At 43.9% G+C, this 18,898-nt stretch overlaps 1 protein-coding gene across 10 annotated transcripts in view; it reads left to right on the forward strand.

The window, feature by feature from the left end:
* Nucleotides 1-18,898, forward strand: part of CYFIP1 (cytoplasmic FMR1 interacting protein 1) — a 111,667-nt gene that overhangs the window by 27,340 nt on the left and 65,429 nt on the right. For 6 of the 10 annotated variants that reach the window (XM_072737007.1, XM_072737012.1, XM_072737006.1 and 3 more), the window contains exons 2-10: nt 10,258-10,380; nt 10,456-10,545; nt 11,755-11,832; nt 12,071-12,172; nt 13,086-13,267; nt 15,498-15,594; nt 15,701-15,829; nt 17,033-17,137; nt 18,455-18,546. In XM_072737007.1, the coding sequence (XP_072593108.1) occupies nt 10,264-10,380; nt 10,456-10,545; nt 11,755-11,832; nt 12,071-12,172; nt 13,086-13,267; nt 15,498-15,594; nt 15,701-15,829; nt 17,033-17,137; nt 18,455-18,546 (992 nt within the window). In that variant the 5' untranslated portion in view covers nt 10,258-10,263. The remainder of the gene's footprint in view (nt 1-10,257; nt 10,381-10,455; nt 10,546-11,754; nt 11,833-12,070; nt 12,173-13,085; nt 13,268-15,497; nt 15,595-15,700; nt 15,830-17,032; nt 17,138-18,454; nt 18,547-18,898) is intronic. The other 4 variants (XM_072737009.1, XM_072737011.1, XM_072737008.1 and 1 more) reach the window with 1 other exon arrangement.

Here is an 18,898-nt window from a genome sequence, read left to right on the forward strand (position 1 = left end):
ACGGAGGCCCTGTCTCCTGTTCCCGTACTCCGCTGGGCAGCTCTGTCTGGGGTTCCAGCTCTTGCTGCCCCTCAGGCCTAGGCTGCTTCCTAACACCCTCACATCAGCTCTGTAATACTGCCCCTTGAGCCCTGCCAAGGGCTCACCCTTTGTAAAACCCGCTTTTTTGTTTGCCTCTGGCCTTTATCCAGGTAGACACAGTGCCTGGCAATGGAGCGGGTGATTCTGTCCCTGCTCTGGCCATGGGACCTCTGAACCTTGCTCTGCTCATCTGTTGGGATGGGATGGCACCACCGTGAGGGTGGCTAAGAGGACAACTTGTTGAGAAGATGCAGGGTGAATTTGAGGCTGAGGGGCAGACATTGCCAGGTGAGGGAGAAAGGAGGTCAGCAGCTTTGGGGGCCTTCAGCATGTCAAGTAGGCACAGCCTTTCCAGTGGGCAGCTGTGAGGCTCTCCAGCCCAGTGTTGGGAACCCCAGCCTCCTGACTGGGGGAGGGTGACCCCACTGTGGTTGCTTGACCCCACCTAGGGTCCCCTGATGCTCACCTGTGGTGGCCACCTGAGGTGCATGGGGCATGATCCTTGGGCTCTAGCTCTGGGTGGGAGATGAAAGGAAGGGATACCCCTAGTTTGCACTGGCAGCGTTGTGTGAGAGGGATTTATGTATACCAGTGTGGTGGTCCGTCTTGTAGCGGGAGAGTGAAATCTGCAGTTAGATACCTCTTACGGAGGCAAATAAATGCCAGCAGGATTTTGAAGACCCTGCCCTGCATAGACCTGAGCCTCCATTCTGCATGAGTCTGTTCCTGGTAGTGAGCAGGAACCTGTGGTTGCTTGAGTCCCAGCTGAGACACAGCTGGTGCCTGTGTCCTGGGAGTGCCTCACCCAAGGGTAGGGAGTATGGGGCATAGGAGGAAGAAGTACCTTGCTAGGGTCTCCCTGGCTGAGAGTGTTCTAGTGTGTCACCCTCCTATCTCCAGCACCCCTCCTCTCCATCTTGAACTCATGGGCATGAGGTCCCCATGCCAGGGTCATGCCCTAGGGGTCCTGTTGAGCAATCAGCACGGCGCCTTCCCCACACAGGCTGAGTGAAGAAATAAGCTGGTTGAGTGGGGCACACGGCACAGTGTGCAGGCTTCAGAATTCAGGCGACTGGCCAGCTCCCAGCCACTAATGTTGACACCAGAGCATAGGTGCCCCTTGAGCCAAGGGGATCCCTGTGAGTGATTCAGGGGTATTCGAACAGTCACTGGAAGAGCAACAAAGTATATTCAGTAAGTCCTTTGAAATCTTTATTTTAAAAACTGTTAAATGTACAAAATCAGTTTGTTAAAATGGCAGTGGTATACCTTAACGAGCTGTAGAGCTTGGACGTGAACCTGAGGGCTGGGAACCACTGCGGGTAGAGTCAGTCAGTGGGGCAGCCTGGCTTGACAGTGTATGCTGATTATGTAAACCAAGGAGTCAGTTCACTGCAAGGGGAGGTGGGGGACCACACTCTGGAGGTGCCTGTGCTAGCTCTTTGAGAATGAGGTTTGGGTGGTCCGCTGGCCCTTGTTGCACTCCTAGCCATCTGCTTTTTGTGCACTGAGCATATAGTTTTATATGAACAAAAAACACCAGTACATGGTAGACTTTAGCAGCCAGTTGGTGCAAGGGTACAGGAATCGTTTCGCGGCAATTTTGTGTGACTCGTTCTTAGCTCTGTGTTGGTTTGCTTGGGATGCCAGAACAAATACCACAAACAAGGTGGCTTGAGCAACAGGAATGTATTGTCTTATGGTTAATGGAGGCTGAAAGTTTGAGATCAAGGTGTCAGCAGGGCTGGTGCCTTCTGAGGCCTCTCTCCTCAGCTTGCAGATGGCCACCTTCTCTCTCTCTTCCCCTTGTACTTGTGGTCAGAGGCCATCCTGCTGTGAACAGGCCTTGAGTGGTGCACATCTCTTTACATGTTCATGTGAATTGCGTTGGTGGAGACAGAAATGTGACTTGAGTTGTTAAACTGTAAACTCTCCCCTGGCAGCATGGGCAGGATTGAGCACTATTCCAAAGAAGTCATTTTCATCATGCTTTTGGGCATTGGCATTGTCGAAACTGGTTACAAAGTCTTGTCACTCCCTCAGGTGCAGTAGACGCTCTGCCCCACAGGTCATGTGCTGGCTAGGCAGATGAGGTGCCCTTGTCCTGGGGACACAGGCTTTCTCTGGCTGGTGGCAGCATAGGCAGTGAGGGGGGAAGGGAACCAGAGGCCACTGGGGCAAGTGTCATGCCCGGAAGAAAGCCCAGTGGGCTTGAGAGGATGTGGCAGGAAGGAGTGAGGTCCTGCAGCGAGGAGGGCGGCCAGAGTGGTTACAATGAGCATGGACATCATTTCTAGAGTTGTGTGTCCATCATGAGCGTAGGGTCTGTTGGTGGCACTTAGAGATGGAGAAAAGTAAGTAGATTTGAAAGAAATTTTGGAGGTAGAACTGTGAGGTATTAGAGAACAAGTCAGGACAGAGACTTTGGAGAGTAGGACCCAGAGCTGACTATTCACAGGTTTCCTTAATGTGGTTGAGGGGAAGGCTGTGCAGATATGCATTTGTGGACGATGCACAGGGTGTAGAGACATGAGAGTGTTTGTGGGGCCCTGGGGTATGTGTGTGCATGTGCTCATGGCAACTGCAGCACTCTATGGGGGGGGGTGGTCTTTTAGGGGGTGTTTATGACAGGAAAACATAAAATACGAAAATGTGACAAGGGGAAGACAGCAGGGAGCTACAGCAGGGCCTTGGCCATTGGCCTACAGGAAGCTGAAAAGGTGCTGCAGAAACATGTTCAACAATGTTTTTTTTTTTTTTTTGTATATAGAATTCCCTTATAATTAATACTTGTTAGAAAATAGAGTTTGACATTACTTACAATTATATCAACATTCATAGAGTCTGAACATCATAGGCATATGGGTGTACTATCACCACAAGATGTCTTTACTTCCCAAGTATTTTTTTTTTTTCTTCCCAAGTATTTTTAAACTTTAGCTATGAAGGTCAGTTACCAGAGCCAAATTTGTTCTTGACAAGTAGAATTTTTATGTCCATTCAATCAAAGAGTCTCTTACATCTTTCTGGGCCTATTCATTTGCAGATAGGAGTAGAAATTGTAACTGGGTTCCTCATATCTCTCATTTACATGTGATGCCCATCTTCATATGCTGTCCAATTTCTTTAGGATAAAAGGTACGACTCACAGCAGGGCCACATAGATAAGAAAGTTCTGTATGGACGAGATCACATCCTCATGCATCTTCCGTTTCATCTCCTCTGGGTCCAGCTTCAGTGCAAGACCCTCGATCCGGAAGATCACTGCTTTGCTTCTCCGCCTTGCAGCTGCCACATTCTGCTCTCCTCAGAGGCTGCCTCATGTTCAACAATTTTAACTTTTTTTTTTGTTTTGTTTTTTAGTTTTTTAAAGATTTTATTCATTTATTTGACAGAGAGAGAGAGAGCACATACTGGGGGAGCCGCCGAGGGAGAGGAAGAAGCAGGCTTCCCAGACAACCCCAATTTTAACTGATATACTGACAGTTGTTTTGAACTCCCTTTCCACCTCTTCCTGCATCTAACCACCAAACCCTTTTTATCTGCCTCTGTGATATATCCCAGATCTGTAATCTTTTGTCCAACATTACTACTTCCATTTGAACTTAGATAATCAGGATTTCTTGCCTGGATTTCTGTGTCAGCCTTCTTTGTACCTAGTCTCCCTATCACATAAGGGTTGTCCCTTTCCATCTATCTTTCCTATCAGTAACCCAAATTACCTGTCATATGAGAAAGTTAAATATGTATATATTACAGAGAGCAGTATAACAAACCCAAAATGACTGTTGTCAATATTATTTGTAATTTTTTATGAAGCAAATATGACAAAGTTGTGTCATTCCCTCCATAAGGGCAAACACCTTCTTATACTCTCCTGATCCTATACTGAAATGTATCCTTGGTATATTTTTAACATCTTTTTAAAAATTATTTATTCATTTATTCATGAGAGACACAGAGAGGCAGAGACACAGGCAGAGGAAGAAGCAGGCTCCCTGTGGGGAGCCCAATGTGGGACTCGATCCCAGGACCCCAGGATCACGCCCTGAGCCAAAGGCAGACGCTCAACCACTGAGCCACCCAGACGTCCCAACACTGTGAACTTTTTTATGAAAGTTGGAAGAAAAAAGCAGCATACAAAACAGCTTGTATCATAACATCTTTCTGTGAGGGATGAGGGGGATTATGGATTTTTTTCCCTTGTCCATATTTTCTGATTTATGTACAGTAAACATTGCTATTTTTTTCTCTTGATTTTTTAAAATTGTAACATCAGATTTACCATTTTGACCATTTTTTAATTGTGCCGTTCAGCAACATTGAGTGCATTCATTCACACTGTTGTGCAGCCATCACCATTGTCCTCTCTAGAACTTTTCCCATCTTCCCAGACAGGAACTTTTTACCTATTAAACACTAACTCCCATTTCCACCTCCTTCAAACTCCTGACAACCCCATTCTACTTTCTCTCTATGACTTTAACTACTCTAGGTACCTAACATAAGTGGAGTCATACATTATTTGTCCTTTTGTAACTGATTTCACTCAGCGTAATGTCCTCAAGGTTCATCTGTGTTGTAGCATGGGTGAAAATTTCCTTCCTTATTTCCTTTCTGATTAATAATATCTCATTGTGTGTATCACACAAATATTGATATTTTTATATGAGGAAAGTGTCTTTACTGATTTGAATTAAGTTGAGCATTTATGTTTTTCCCTGGATGTGACCTAAGTGTGTCACGGACCCTGTGCGAGCCTCCTGCACCACTCTTCCCCCACCGAGGGTGATCTTGGCCTCTCTTGGGCAGAGGTAGGGAGGAAGAAGGGTCTTGTGGGTGTTGGCAGGAGGCTAAGGTGCCTGGTCACATGGGCAGTTAGCCTGACCATTTCCTTAATGGCCAGTTGCATGAGTGTTGTGGGGCATGCAAGGGCTGCAGGAGCCCCCAGGCCTCTTGTGGCATGTCGCACGGCGTGGGTTCTGGCCATGCAAAGGCCTAGTTTGGGACTCAGAGCTGGATCTGTAGGATGCATGTTGTCTGGCCATCTGGTGCTTCAGAAGACGTCGCTGGGACTCCCCACACTGCAGAGCAGTGGCCAGGGTGAAGACCAAGCCCCTGCTTTTCTGTGCTTCGCTGTCCTGGGCTGCTTCTTTCATGAGTATGTGGAACAAGAAGTCCTGATGATAGAAGGAAGTTGATGATGGAAGTTTTTAAAAGGCCGTCTTCCTCGTTTACAAAAGGACCAGCTATTTTGAAAAATTATCTGCTACATTTTAAATTTATAGTTAGAAACACACAAAACAGATCTGTTGTTGAGAGGAGTTTTGTGTGAATGCCAGTTAGGCCCATTAGGTCCCACTGTCTTTGCTCCATGTTCTGGCTGATTTCCTGTCAAGGACAGAAATGTCACTGTCACCAGTGCACTTGTGGATTTACTTTTCCTTTCAGTGTTGGCCTGTCAGTGGCCTGTCTCCTGTCAGTGTTGGCCTGGTGTCATCTGAAGCTGTCTCTTGTCAGATGCATCCATGTTGATCATTGTTCTGTCTCCCTCTGTCAGTATGTGGTGCACCTTGTTATTCCTGGTAGTCTTCTTGCTCTGAAGTTTACTATTCACACAGCTATTCCAGCTTCCTTTGGCCTGGTGCTTGCATGGTTTGTCTTTTTCCCTCTTACTTTCAACTATGTTGTTATATTTGAGGTGAGTTTCTTGTAACTGGCATATAGTTGAGTCAGGATTTTTTCATCCTTTCTGACAATCTCTGACTTTTAATTAGTGTGTTTAGACTTTTTAAAAATCTTTTCTTTTCTTTCTTTTCTTTTCTTTTCTTTTCTTTCTTTTCTTTTCTTTTCTTTCTTTTCTTTTCTTTCTTTCCTCTCTCCCTCTCCCCCCATTCCTTCCTTCCGTCCTTTCCTTTCTTTTCAGAGTGAGCAGAGGAGGAGATCCTGCTGAGTGAGACTGATCCCACTGAGACACACAGGCACCCCTGTTTAGACTGTTGGTGATCAATGTAATTACTGATATGTTTGGATATCACGCACACTTTGTGTGGTTTTTTGTTTTTTGTTTTGTTTTGTTTTGTTTTGTTTGCTTGTAAACAGTAGAAATTTATTTCCCACAGTTCTGGAGGCTTAGTAGTCCAAGATCAAGGTGTTAGGGTCCCAGCATGGTCATGTCTGGTGAGGGTCTGTAATATTCTGATTTTTATATATTAGATCTTTATCTGTTTCTGACAGAGCTCCTAAAACTCATACAATTTCTTAAGTGATAAGATACTGATATTCATAACAAACCTCTTTCAACCATCCCTGAGTTTATGGTAATGAAGTGACTTTTGGAAAGCCCCTTAAGAAGGGCACTGATTATCAGGAGACCTAGCATGGGATTAGAGGGTTGGAACTTGGCATCCCACCTCCCTGACCTCGAAGTTAAATCCTTTGCCAATGGCCAGTGATTTAACCAGTCATGCTCATGTGGGGCAATCCATAAGGACAGGGTTCAGAGAATTTCTGGATTGATGAAATATTTGGAAAGAGTGTGGAGCACTCAGAGAGGGCACACTCTTTCCCCATATAACTAGCCCTATACCTCTCTTCCCTGAGTTATATATCCTTTATAATAAACTGGTAATCTAGAAAGTAGAACATTTTCCTGAGTTCTGTGAGCCATTCTGGCAAATTAATTGAATCCAAGGAGGGGGTCATGATAACCTCTGATTTATGGCTGGTTGGTCAGAAGCACAGTTGACAACCTGGAATTTTGATTGGCGTCTGAGGTGGAGGGGGGTTTGTCTTGTAGGACTGAGTCTTAGACATGTGGGATCTGATGCTATCTGCAGGTAGATAGTGTTAGGATTGAGCTGAACTATAGAACACCCAGCTGGTGTCCAAGAATTCCTTGGTGGTGTGGGAAAAAAAGTCACAAGTTGGAATTGGTCACAGAATCAGAGGAACCGTTTTCAGGTTGCAGACACCAACTTCTCATTGTGTCCTAAAATAGCAGAAAGAGGATCCCTATTTTTTCATTACTCTGCTTCCTTTTCCTGCCTTTGTTAGATTGTTTGACATTTTTAGCATTCTAAATTTATTATATGTGATCTTTTCATAGTTATATTGCTTTTCATAGTTTCATTTATTAGAGCTGTGAGCTGTGAAGGAAATAATCTAGTCTTTTTGCTCACTGTTTAACCTTTGGATTGCTTTTTGCTTTATTCTACGTGTCCCAAGTTTCCTTCTTGTAGTACTTCCCTTTTATTGAAGAGCTTTGATTTGCCTGTTGTTTATGAATCCTCTTTATTTTCCTTCATCTGAGATTTTTTTTTCTTTGTCAGAGAGAGAGAAAGAGAAAGAGAGCACCAAGCAGGGAGAGTGGCAGGCAGAGGGAGAAGCAGGCTCCCCTCTGAGCAGGGAGCCCGATATGGGACTTGATCCCAGGACCCTGAGATCATGAAGGTGGACACTTAACTGACTCAGCTACCCAGGTGTCCCTCATCTGAGAATTCTTATTTTACCTTCGTTCCTGAAGGGTATTTCACTTGATGTAGGATTCTCTGTTGACACTTCTTTTTCTCTCAGACTTAAAAAGTGTCATTCTACTTCCTCAAGTCTCCTTGGTTTCTAAGGAGAAATCCACAGGCATTCAAATTGTTCTGTAGATAATAAGGCACGTTTTCTCTGTTTCTAACACATTCTTTTCTTTTTGTGTTTCACCAGTTAATTTTTAAAAAGAATTTTAGTTGACACAGTGTTATACTGGCATACAGTGATAAGTTCAGCAATAATTTGTATTGCTGTAAACTTGTATAAACAAGTTTATAGATTATGCTGTGTTCACTATAAGTATAGCTACCATCTGTCCTGATGTATCACTATTACAATATCATTAACTGTATTCCTTATTCTGTGTCTTGTGTTCCTGTGACTTAGTCATTCAATTTTTTTTTTCTTTGCTTTAGTTTATAACAGTTTGACTATGATGTGCCTGGTGTGGATTTCTTTAGGTTTATCCTGTTTGGAATCCATTAAGCTTCTTGAATTCATACATGAATGATCTGCCAAATGTGGGAGGTTTTTGGCCATTGTTTTCACCCAGTTTCTGCATCCCTTCCACTCTCATGACACAAATATTAGACCATTTCTCTTGTCCCAAAGATCCTCGGAGGCTCCTCATTTTTTTTCCAACCTTTTTTCTGTTGTCCGGATTGGAGAATTTTTATTATTGTCTTCAAGTTCCTTTGAATTTTTCTTTCCTTTGCTCTTGAGCTTCTGTAGGGAGTTTTTGTATAGTATTTTTTAGCTTTAAAATTTCTAGTATTTTCATTTGGTTCTTTATGTGGTATCTTTTCTTCCCTGGTTTTTGATTTTTTTCTTTCAGTTTGGGAGTGTTATTATTGTTTATTAGAGCATTTTTATAATCATTGCTTTAAATTCTGTTACATAATTGTAATATCTATGGTAATATCTGGGTTTTTTCATTGTCGGTATTTGTTAATCATCTTTTCTTTGTGTGCTGGGTAGTTTGGCCTGCAGCTGAACATTTTGGATATTATGAAATAGAACTCTAGGGGATCCCTGGGTGGCGCAGCGGTTTGGCGCCTGCCTTTGGCCCAGGGCGCGATCCTGGAGACCCGGGATCGAGTCCCACGTCAGGCTCCCGGCGCATGGAGCCTGCTTCTCCCTCTGCCTGTGTCTCTGCCTCTCTCTTTCTCTCTGTATGACTATCATAAATAAATAAAAAAAAATTAAAAAAAAAATGAAATAGAACTCTAGGTCTGAAGTCCTAGGAGAATGCTATTTTTTTTTTTTTTTTTTTTTTAGCAGGCAAACCACTTGGTTCAATGTAGGTTGTGGTTCTGACACCTCCTTCTCTGGGGTGTGATTCAATGTCTGTTCTGTTCTCAGAGCCTCTAGAGTGCCATTTGGGTCTGTCCTGTGTGTACCACCTGTGGCCATCTGGGAGCTGGCTGTGACCTCAGAGGTTGGAGTGTGAGAGGATCAGATTCATGCATTTACAGCTTAGGGGTGGGCCCAGAGTTCATTAGCAACTTTATAATCTCATTCTTCTGAGATTCTTCCTCTCCATACTGTCCCTGGGGCTTTCCGGTGCTCTGGGGTTCCCTTTTTGGTTTTCCAGCCAGTAGCTGGGGGGTTAGTAACTCTCCTCACCATGCACTTCTACACTGACACCTTGTCTGGTGCCCAGTGTTGGGAGGAGCAACTGAGGGTTTCTTCCATTTAGTGTTCTCACCAGCCTGCCTGCTGCTCTTTCCTTTACACAATGCATATAGCTGCTCCGCGTGTCCGGAGTCAGGGCTGCTTGGTGTATTGTGTCTGAGGATGGAGCTGCTACTCCCTGTATCCCATCCAGGGTCAGAGCAGCATTCTGAAGGAGGCAGGCTTGGAATGTGCTGTTTCCTCTCCCCTGGGGCTGCCACAGATGTTTTTAGATGACATCCACCCCCTTTTTGTGCTTTCTTGCACTGGCCTTGGAGTTTGTGCTGTCAGTCCTGTGCTAACAGTCCCCTCCCTCTTTCATGTTGACCCTTGGCCCCCACCTTAGTAGTCCCTACAGGCAGTGGCTGGAGGAAGAAGGGCTCTGACCTTCTCCATCTCTATTCCTTAGTGTGTTGCCTTGCATAGAAGAACCACTTGGGAAATGTCCATCTGCAGGGAAGCACTCTTGCCCCCTTGGAGGTTGGAGGCTGTGCTGGCTTCCTTGGGGCAGACAGTGGTCTTGAAGAGGACATTCCCTCTGCAGGGAAGCACTCTTGCCCCCTTGGAGGTTGGAGGCTGTGCTGGCTTCCTTGGGGCAGACAGTGGTCTTGAAGAGGACATTCCCTCCTCTGGCCCAGTGAGCAGGTTGTCAGACCCTCCCAGAGAGCCCAGTAGGGACGATGGCTCCAAGGTGGGAAGGTGGGACAGGAAGCAAAGGTATGTGTGGTGGTTCATGTGCCACTGTGACACAACTGGAGGCCAGGAGAGGCTACATCATGACTTCTTTGCCAGCAAGTCCTAAGAGAGACAACAGACCCAAGGGATTGGTCATGACCACGTCAGCCATCCCCATTGCTCAAGAGAGGGATCAGGCAAGTGGGGGTCTGATTTCCCCACCTTGGAATGATTGTCAGTATCTCCACCCTTCCTCACAGTGCAGGTTTGTGCTGTGTTTTGTTCTAGGCCAAGATGGCGGCCCAGGTGACACTGGAGGATGCACTATCCAATGTGGACCTCTTGGAAGAGCTGCCTCTGCCTGACCAGCAGCCCTGCATTGAGCCCCCACCATCCTCACTCCTCTACCAGGTTTGTGCTGGGTAGCAGTGGGTTGTACTGCCTGCAGTACTGACCTCCACATGATGGTTTTTCTCTTCCTTTCAGCCAAATTTCAACACTAACTTTGAAGACAGAAATGCATTTGTTACTGGTATTGCAAGATATATTGAACAAGCGACTGTTCATTCTAGCATGGTAATTCCTTCTGCATGTTTTTGTTTTCCTTGGGGGAATACTACTAGTGATGGCAAATATACACTTTTTGGTGTTATCTTAGTATGATATATACTAAGGAAAAAGAGAAGAAAGTGGATGAAAATGCCTTATGTTTTTAGAGAAGACTTTGTTTTCTTTATTATAAAAATGATACATATTCTTTCTGAAAATTGAAGCAAGAAATTGAGCAAGAAAGCTTCTGTCAGCATTTTGAGGGAGTCCATTCTCTCTTATCATTTATACCTGTACTCATGCATGCAGTTATATACGCAACTGTGATTCAGATTGCATGAATGAATTGTGTTGCCATTACATATTTTAATGATTTCATGAACTTTTCATATGACATATATCAAAATGTGCCAGCTAAAGTAATATTTAATAGCTATCTATTCCATTTTGTAATTTCCACAATTTAATTATTTTTGCATGTTTAGTTTCCCTTTTTTCTTTGTCATAAAAAATACAATAATGAATATTTTTCCAAACACATCATTATTCCCATTGGCTAGATTTGTATAAGTGAAGTTACTAGATCAAAAGTTGTAAACATTTTAAAGCATCTTAAGAACATAATGAAATTGTAGTTGACATTTTTACAACATCTCTGTGCTTTTTACCATTTTTACCAAAGGAAACAATGTGAAAAGAGTAAACACTACAGCAGTTAAAAAATTATGGGAGTCCTCTTTGCATGGATATTGTTCTCTGGATTTTAAGTGCTACAGAAATACTTGCAGCTTTTCCTCCTACACACTAGGGATGACGGAGCTGCCTCAGTCTTAGGAGCCCAGAGGCTCTCTGTAGCATGGTGGTAAGGCCTTGACCCTGTGCGCATCTGCGCTATGCTGGCATCTGTGCTCAACTTCAGATCTGCACTGCCAGCAGGTTGTTTTGGATAGAGCGGAGTTGAGGAATAGCGGCTGTGGCAGGTGCCAAGGTTTGTGTTGGCTCCTCTCCAGCCCACAGAGCCATGGGGGTGTTTCCGGAGGTCATTATGGCCACAGTGCTACACTGCAGCATCACCAACTTCTTAGCAGCTGCCTCGTGGCATGCAGGTCCTGGTACTTGTCTGTCCCTCAGAGTGAGAGTCAGGAGAGTTTATGCTCTGGATTTTAGCAACAAGGCATCTCCGTTTTTATGATTGTTTTCCTGCTTGCCTCTGATTTGCCCTGTGTACCCTTACAGAATGAAATGCTGGAAGAAGGCCAAGAGTACGCGGTCATGCTGTACACCTGGAGGAGCTGCTCTCGGGCCATCCCACAGGTGTCCCCACCCCAGCCAGGCGCACCCATTCTTGCTGACCATGCCCCTACCACAGTCAGACAGTGCTCTTACCCTTCTGCCCCCCATCTCAGCCTAACCACACCCCTACTCCACCAGCCTACCCTCCCTCCCACATCCCACCCCACAGCAGGCTGGGACTGCAATGACCTAACAATGACCTTCCCTCTCACTTCTAGCTAAGTTGAAGCCTCTTTATGTCATACTTGTTTATTCCTAGGTGAAATGTAATGAGCAACCTAATAGAGTGGAGATTTATGAGAAAACCGTCGAGGTCCTGGAGCCTGAGGTCACAAAACTGATGAATTTTATGTACTTCCAGGTAAAACAGTGAAATAATCCTAGGACTTTAATGCAGATGAGTAGGAATCTGGCCCACTTTGACATATCACCATGACTTCTGAACAAAGTGCATGTGAACGAAAGCAGCCAAAACAACTTCTGAGATGAAAGAGAACAAATCCTTTGTCAGTCTACAGCTTTACTGGCCCTTTCAGAATAAATACCTCTTCTGTGTTTCACTACTCTTGTCTCTGAGAGTGAATTTGTATTTCCTTCATGAAGACTGCTTTCTGTCAGTTCCAAATATGTTTGTCTTTCTGCCAATTTATACTTGTGACTCATCTAGTTTTTCAGGTGTTTTCTTCTTCTCACTCCCTCCTGACTGTCACTTGGGGGTCCTTGCCCTGCCTTGGCTACTCTGACCCATTGTTTACATGGAGTTGCCACAGGAGGTGGACTTGCTGGCTTTTTAAAGATCTACTTTGAACATGTAGGGTTCTTATTATAGATTCCTTTAGCAAAGGTGAGAAGATAGAACTTATTAGGAGATGAGTGTTTGCTTTATCTTCAAGGTTGTCAAGAGGAAACATTTCTCTGCGCACCCCTTCCTTTTCATCTCTGCTAAAACATCTGTTGTAGACCTTCTGTTGGAGGTTTTTCTCAGTAACTTTGCTTGAATAATCAACAAAATTCTTTTATTTTAGGGATGTAGTTGGTAAAGTGGAAAGTTAATGATGATTGTTACACAACAAAAGCATGTGGAAATTACTTTTGTAACAAATAAAATTTGTTTTATAAAAACAAATCTCTTTACCTGAGCTGTAAATGTCCACTCTTTTGGGTGGGTATTTCATCAAGGAGTGACAGTGAGTCCAGCCACTGTGCTTGAAGCTGGGCATGGAGTTAGCCCTTCACTGACAGCAGCCTTTTTTGCCTTTTCTTCCTCTGCTTAGAGAAATGCCATTGAGCGTTTCTGTGGGGAGGTGAGGCGCCTATGCCATGCGGAAAGAAGGAAGGACTTCGTGTCTGAAGCCTACTTGATCACGCTGGGGAAGTTCATTAACATGTTTGCTGTGCTGGATGAGCTTAAGAACATGAAGTGCAGTGTGAAAAATGACCACTCGGCTTATAAGAGGTGAGCTTTGACCTTTCCCTCTATGTCCTTGCAGAGAGTGCCCCCGTAGACAGGGTGGTTCCTGGTTAGCTGCATGCTCTGCACATGGTAGGTATGCATCCCATACGTGCTGAAATAATGTCACTGTTTGGTAACAGTTATTTGACAGGCTCAGGACTCTTTGAATACACACTCCTAGGTGCGTAAGGGTAGCTGGCAGATTATGAGTATGGCAATGCATCATGGTGCGTCCTCATAGGCATGTGTACATTGTGGTTTCATGAAGCTAGAGTGGGATCTGATTATCCTCAAACATTTGTTGAGGAGCGTGGGTGCTCAGCACATGTGGTAAGACAGAAGTACATAAGACCAGTCCCTTTTACAGAGGGTTAGGGGCACTGCAAGGCTTTTGGCTCAGTAGGCATCTTCCTGAGGGCACAGGCAGGTTTGCAGCCTGAGAGCAACACCTGTGCATGTCATTTCCTGGTTACACATTCCTAGAAGGTACACACCATCACAGCAGTGGACAGAGCTGGTCTGTAGACTGTCATGGGATAACACTGAGCTTCCAGCTCCCTGAGACTAGCTCTTCTCCTGGGAGACAGGAGAGAACTTATGGAGAAGAGAATTGGAAAAGGTGGGTGTGGCATGATAGTCTGCTTCTAGAAAATAGTGAGGGGCAGTTGGCAGGAAGATGGAGGGTGATCGGTCAGAACAAAGCCAACTATCTTCTAATAGACTTCTTTATAAAGTATGTGCTTTAAAAAAAAAGAAAAAGTCTGTGCTTGATACTGTTAAATGCATGAATGCAGGAATGAGATGCTGACTTTTGTTTGTTCTGCTAGATAAGGACTCTTGGCTGTGAAATTAAATTTGATGAGGTTTTCCTTTGCATCAGAATGGGCTGGCATTTATACTCAGAAGGGGTTATACTATTATACTGTTAGCTGTCGCTATATTGTATCTGAAATCATATAACTTTTGCCATGTCTTTAAAATAAAATCTATGTGGGATGTGGTGCCAAACTGAGATTTAGGATGAGTTAGCAGTGGGAGTTGGACTAGATCACTTAGAGTTGAAGCCTCACAACTGATGAGGGGATTCCACAGTGTTCACACCCCAGGGGTCCTGCTGGCTGGCTGCTCTGCTGTCTTCATGTGTTATCTCATGGTCCAGGATGGTTGCTTGAACTCCAGCGATCATTTCTTCATTCTAGTCAACAGGGAGGAAGGAGAATAGAAGGGGCCATACTACCTTTTATAAGTAAACTTCCAAGTTCCTTGTGCTATTTTTTGTTGTATCTCATGGCTCAACCATTAGTCACATGGAGATGAGGCGCATTGCTATAGCATGGAAATTTGGGGTTTATTTCTAAGGAGGCACAGAGGAAATGACTGTTGGTATAGGATATCAGTCCTTACCATGAGAATTTTTCTTCAATAAAACCCCCAAGTTTTTAGGTAGCAGACAGGTCCTTATGTGGACAGTTTCCACGAAACTTTTGGGGGGGCTGCCCTAGACGTGCAGGAAGCTCACACCCATGTTTACATTGCTTTGCAAGACTCAGACACTCAGCATGTACCTTACAGTTTTATTGTACCTAAGTGTACAGATAATTCTGTGTGTGCTGCTCCCTCTCTCCTCACATCTGCTTTGTGGGTAGACAGATGGACAGTCGTTTGTTACAGGTGTGATAAGTGAGCTTCAGGAGAGTGCAGGGGGTTAATCCAAGATCAACTAGCCTATTAGTGGAGGAAATCGGGATTCTGTCTCTGACCATTGGCACCAAAACTGGGTGTGGCGCCTGACTTGTGGGAGGTGTGGTAGCCTAGGTGATTCTTGGCGGAGACACTGGATGGTGCTAACCATCTCCCTTACCATATTCTAGGAGTCAAAAGGGGAGGCAGTCTTTCTCAGACTTGAGAACAGGTCGCTATGGGGAGAAACCAGTATTATTAGGTACCTGGCAAGAAGGCCCATGGTTGGCACTGCCACATCTGAGGAAATCTTTCAGCTGTGGACAGTGGGGTGGTGAGCTGTCCCGGCTGGGACAAGAGTGACCTGGAGTCCAGGGTAGAGAAGCTCGAGGAGGCTGAAATTACAACCAGCTTCTAAGGCCCACATTTTTACATTTAACTGTAGCCAGATAAATAATCTGGATTATTTTATGCTTTTTTTTTTCTTTTTAAAATCATTAAGCACATTGATTAACTCTTTTTTTTTTTTTTTTTTTTTTTTTTGCTTTCAAAGAGCCGCTCAGTTTCTACGGAAAATGGCAGATCCACAGTCCATCCAGGAATCACAGAATCTGTCCATGTTCCTGGCCAACCACAACAAAATCACACAAGTAAGGCTTGCGCTCTTGCTGCTCTAGCTGATGGGGTGCATGACTGGGGCCACAGCCAGGAAGCCAGGAACAGTCTATGGCATGGATCTCGCATTCTGTGTTTTAGTCTCTGCAGCAGCAGCTTGAAGTGATTTCTGGCTATGAAGAACTCCTCGCCGACATCGTGAATCTGTGTGTGGATTACTACGAGAATAGGATGTACCTGACACCCAGTGAGAAACACATGCTTCTCAAAGTACGTGTGTGGGCATGGCTGCTTGCGTAACTGTGGAGAGAAGAGGCTGTGTCTTGACTACGATCTTTTTGGTAGCCTTTTCTTATTCTCATGCTTGCCACTGTGTGTGTGCGCATGTGTTTATACACAGTATCCTCCGTGCACTAGCGGCTCTCACCACATTCGTATGACTGTCTCAGGCTTGACCTCAGTGCCAGTTGGGATCATATGCCTCCCCCTGGGAAGGCATGCTCATGGGTGAGGAGGTCTGGGGTGGGGGCTTCTCTTAGCATCAGCTTCTTGCAGCAGAAGATACATCAGATTCTAATTGTTCAGGATGTGATTTCTAGGAATTAAGAATATGGCGTCTTCATGATTATGGTAGACTTTTCTTGGTCAAGAACATGACCATTCACCATATTGGGGAGGTCAGTGATATTTCTTACTGGGAAGAGGGAGGAGAAGGCAGTTCTGCCACTGCATTTGCTTTGCTTTCCACCTTTGGGGAGGATAGCCTTGAAGAACCTTGTGCTAGGTGTCCAGTCAGCCCAAAGCCTTCCCTGTAAGAGTGGGCCCAGTCCCAAGATCTCTTCCTGTAGGAGAGCACCATGGGTGAGTTGGTGCTGGAGGACGCTGTAGTGGACCTCTTTGTGATGGTGGAAATACTCTATGTGTGCCATCTGGGGCAGGAGCCCCTGGCCATGGATGCTTATGGAAATCCACATTTAGTATTGCATTTGCTTGACGAGAGGTGGAGATGGTGTTTGTGCCTGGGGAAGACATTAAAATAGCCACAAGAAATGACACATAGAAGAATAACTTCATATGAAAGGATATCTATTTATTTATAAGGAACTTTTAAAAGTGCTTTTTGGGATCCCTGGGTGGTTCAACAGATCCCTGGGTGGTTCAGCGGTTTAGTGCCTGCATTTGGCCCAGGGCATGATCCTGGAGTCCCGGGATCGAGTCCCACATCAGACTCCCTGCATGGAGTCTGCTTCTCTCTCTGCCTGTGTCTCCACTTCTCTCTCTCTCTCTCTCTCTCTGTGTCTCTCATGAATAAATAAATAAAAGCTTTAAAAAATACATAAATAAATAAAAATAAAAGTGCTTTTTGAAAGAAGAGCAAACTATCATTTTAATTTATGAACTATAGCAATAGAAGAGCTTTTGGATAACTAAACTTGCAGTTCTGAGTTTTATGTGCCATTTTGTGATTTTCAGGTCATGGGGTTTGGTCTATACTTGATGGATGGGAGTGTCAGCAACATCTATAAACTTGATGCCAAGAAAAGAATAAACTTATCCAAAATTGATAAGTACTTCAAGGTGAGTTACGTTTTTTAGGTTAAGTGTATCAGTTTGAATTTGGGGAGGTAAGCCTCTGTGACCCACATCTGGAAACGTGGGCATAGACAGTGGGAAAGGGGGAAAGCACTGGCTTCCATCTGCAAAGGCCACTAGTCTCCTTCCTGTTTTGCCTCAGCTTTGCCTGGGTTTGAACCTTTGTGTGACGGGATCTTTTGCATCTGGCTGCTTTCACTCATTTGTTAGATTCATCCCTGGGAGGTGCTGCATCTGTTGTCCTTAAGTTTCCATTGTGGTATCCATTTTATGATTAGATCTCAACTTATCCATTCTGTTGTGACATGGCATGAGGTCATTTCTGAGTTTGGCTGGTACGAGCAATGCTGCTTTGATCTATACAGGTTTTTATTGAACATGTATATGCCCAGGGCTAGGATTGGGGGCCATAGGCATATATATTCAGTGTTAGATACAGCCTCACAATTTCTCACATGGGTATGCTGATTTGCATTGCAATGTTGCCTCCGTCATAAAATAGGTGTCTGTAAGGGTGTGACTCTGTCTTAGGTTTTCTGTCCTGCTCCGCTGGTCTCCATTCCTGCTCAGGGCCACCCTGTCTTTGTTGCTATAGCTTTCCAATAGAACAGATCTGCTTTATCAGGAGGCTTTCAAGTTATGTTCTTCAGATTGTCTTGGGTGTCATGCCTTTACCATTCAAAATAAATTGGCTTGCTGATTTCCGTATGCACACGTACTCACTACCCATAAACCATTTTTCTTCTTGGAATTTGTTTGGGATTCCATTGAATTTATAGATCAGTTTAGAAATAAATACTAAGCATTCCAATGTATGACCAATCTATGACCTATGGATATAGTTCTCCATTCTCTTAGAACTTCAAAACTTTCTCTAGAATTTTTGATAGTATTTTTGTTTAGAGGTCTTTACCATATTTTGTTGGATTTGTTCATATTTTTAGTTCTTTTGATGCTATTGCAAATTGTTTCTCTTTAGATTTTCATTTTGTTACTAGCATATGGAAATGAAAATTGTTTTTTTATGACAGATCTAGCAACAAGGTAGGTTAATTTTATTGGTTTTATGAACATTGGTTCTTAAATTGTGTTTTGTCCTTCTTAACGTGATTGTGTAAATTGCTTACAGTTTTTTTTTCTAGTAAATGATTTACAGAGATAGTATTCAGCCCATAGTAATTACCAGCATTACTCTTTTTTTTTTTTTTAAAGCATTACTCATTCTTGTGACTATGTTTGGTGACTGAACACACATAATGACCTTATTTTTTTTTTTTTTTTTTTTTTGTTCTTTGAATATAGCAGCTCCAGGTGGTTCCACTATTCGGGGACATGCAAATAGAACTGGCAAGATACATCAAGACCAGCGCCCACTATGAGGAAAATAAATCTCGGTAGGATGACAGTGAGCTGTCCAGTTGGAACATTCTGCAGTGTTCTCATTGTGGTTTATAACACTTATCTATCTAGAGAGAACGCCTTTGACATTTTTAACCATCTGGAACCAAATGCCCCATACAGTAGGCCTTGTCACTTCTAACTGCTTACATTTAAATTCACTTTAAAAGTACAGTTTATTTTCTTGGTTAGAACATTCACATTTCAAATGTTCAGTAGTGGCTACTGTGTTGGACAGCACAAGTACAGAACTTTTCCATCATCTCAGAGAGTTCTATTGAATAGAAGTGGCTGAGAATGTACCAGCTTAAACAAGTGGTGTGCCGGAATGCTTAAAGACTAGCCCTG

This window comes from Vulpes vulpes, chromosome 14 (genome assembly GCF_048418805.1).
Source record: "Vulpes vulpes isolate BD-2025 chromosome 14, VulVul3, whole genome shotgun sequence".
In the NCBI taxonomy this organism is placed as follows: domain Eukaryota; kingdom Metazoa; phylum Chordata; class Mammalia; order Carnivora; family Canidae; genus Vulpes; species Vulpes vulpes.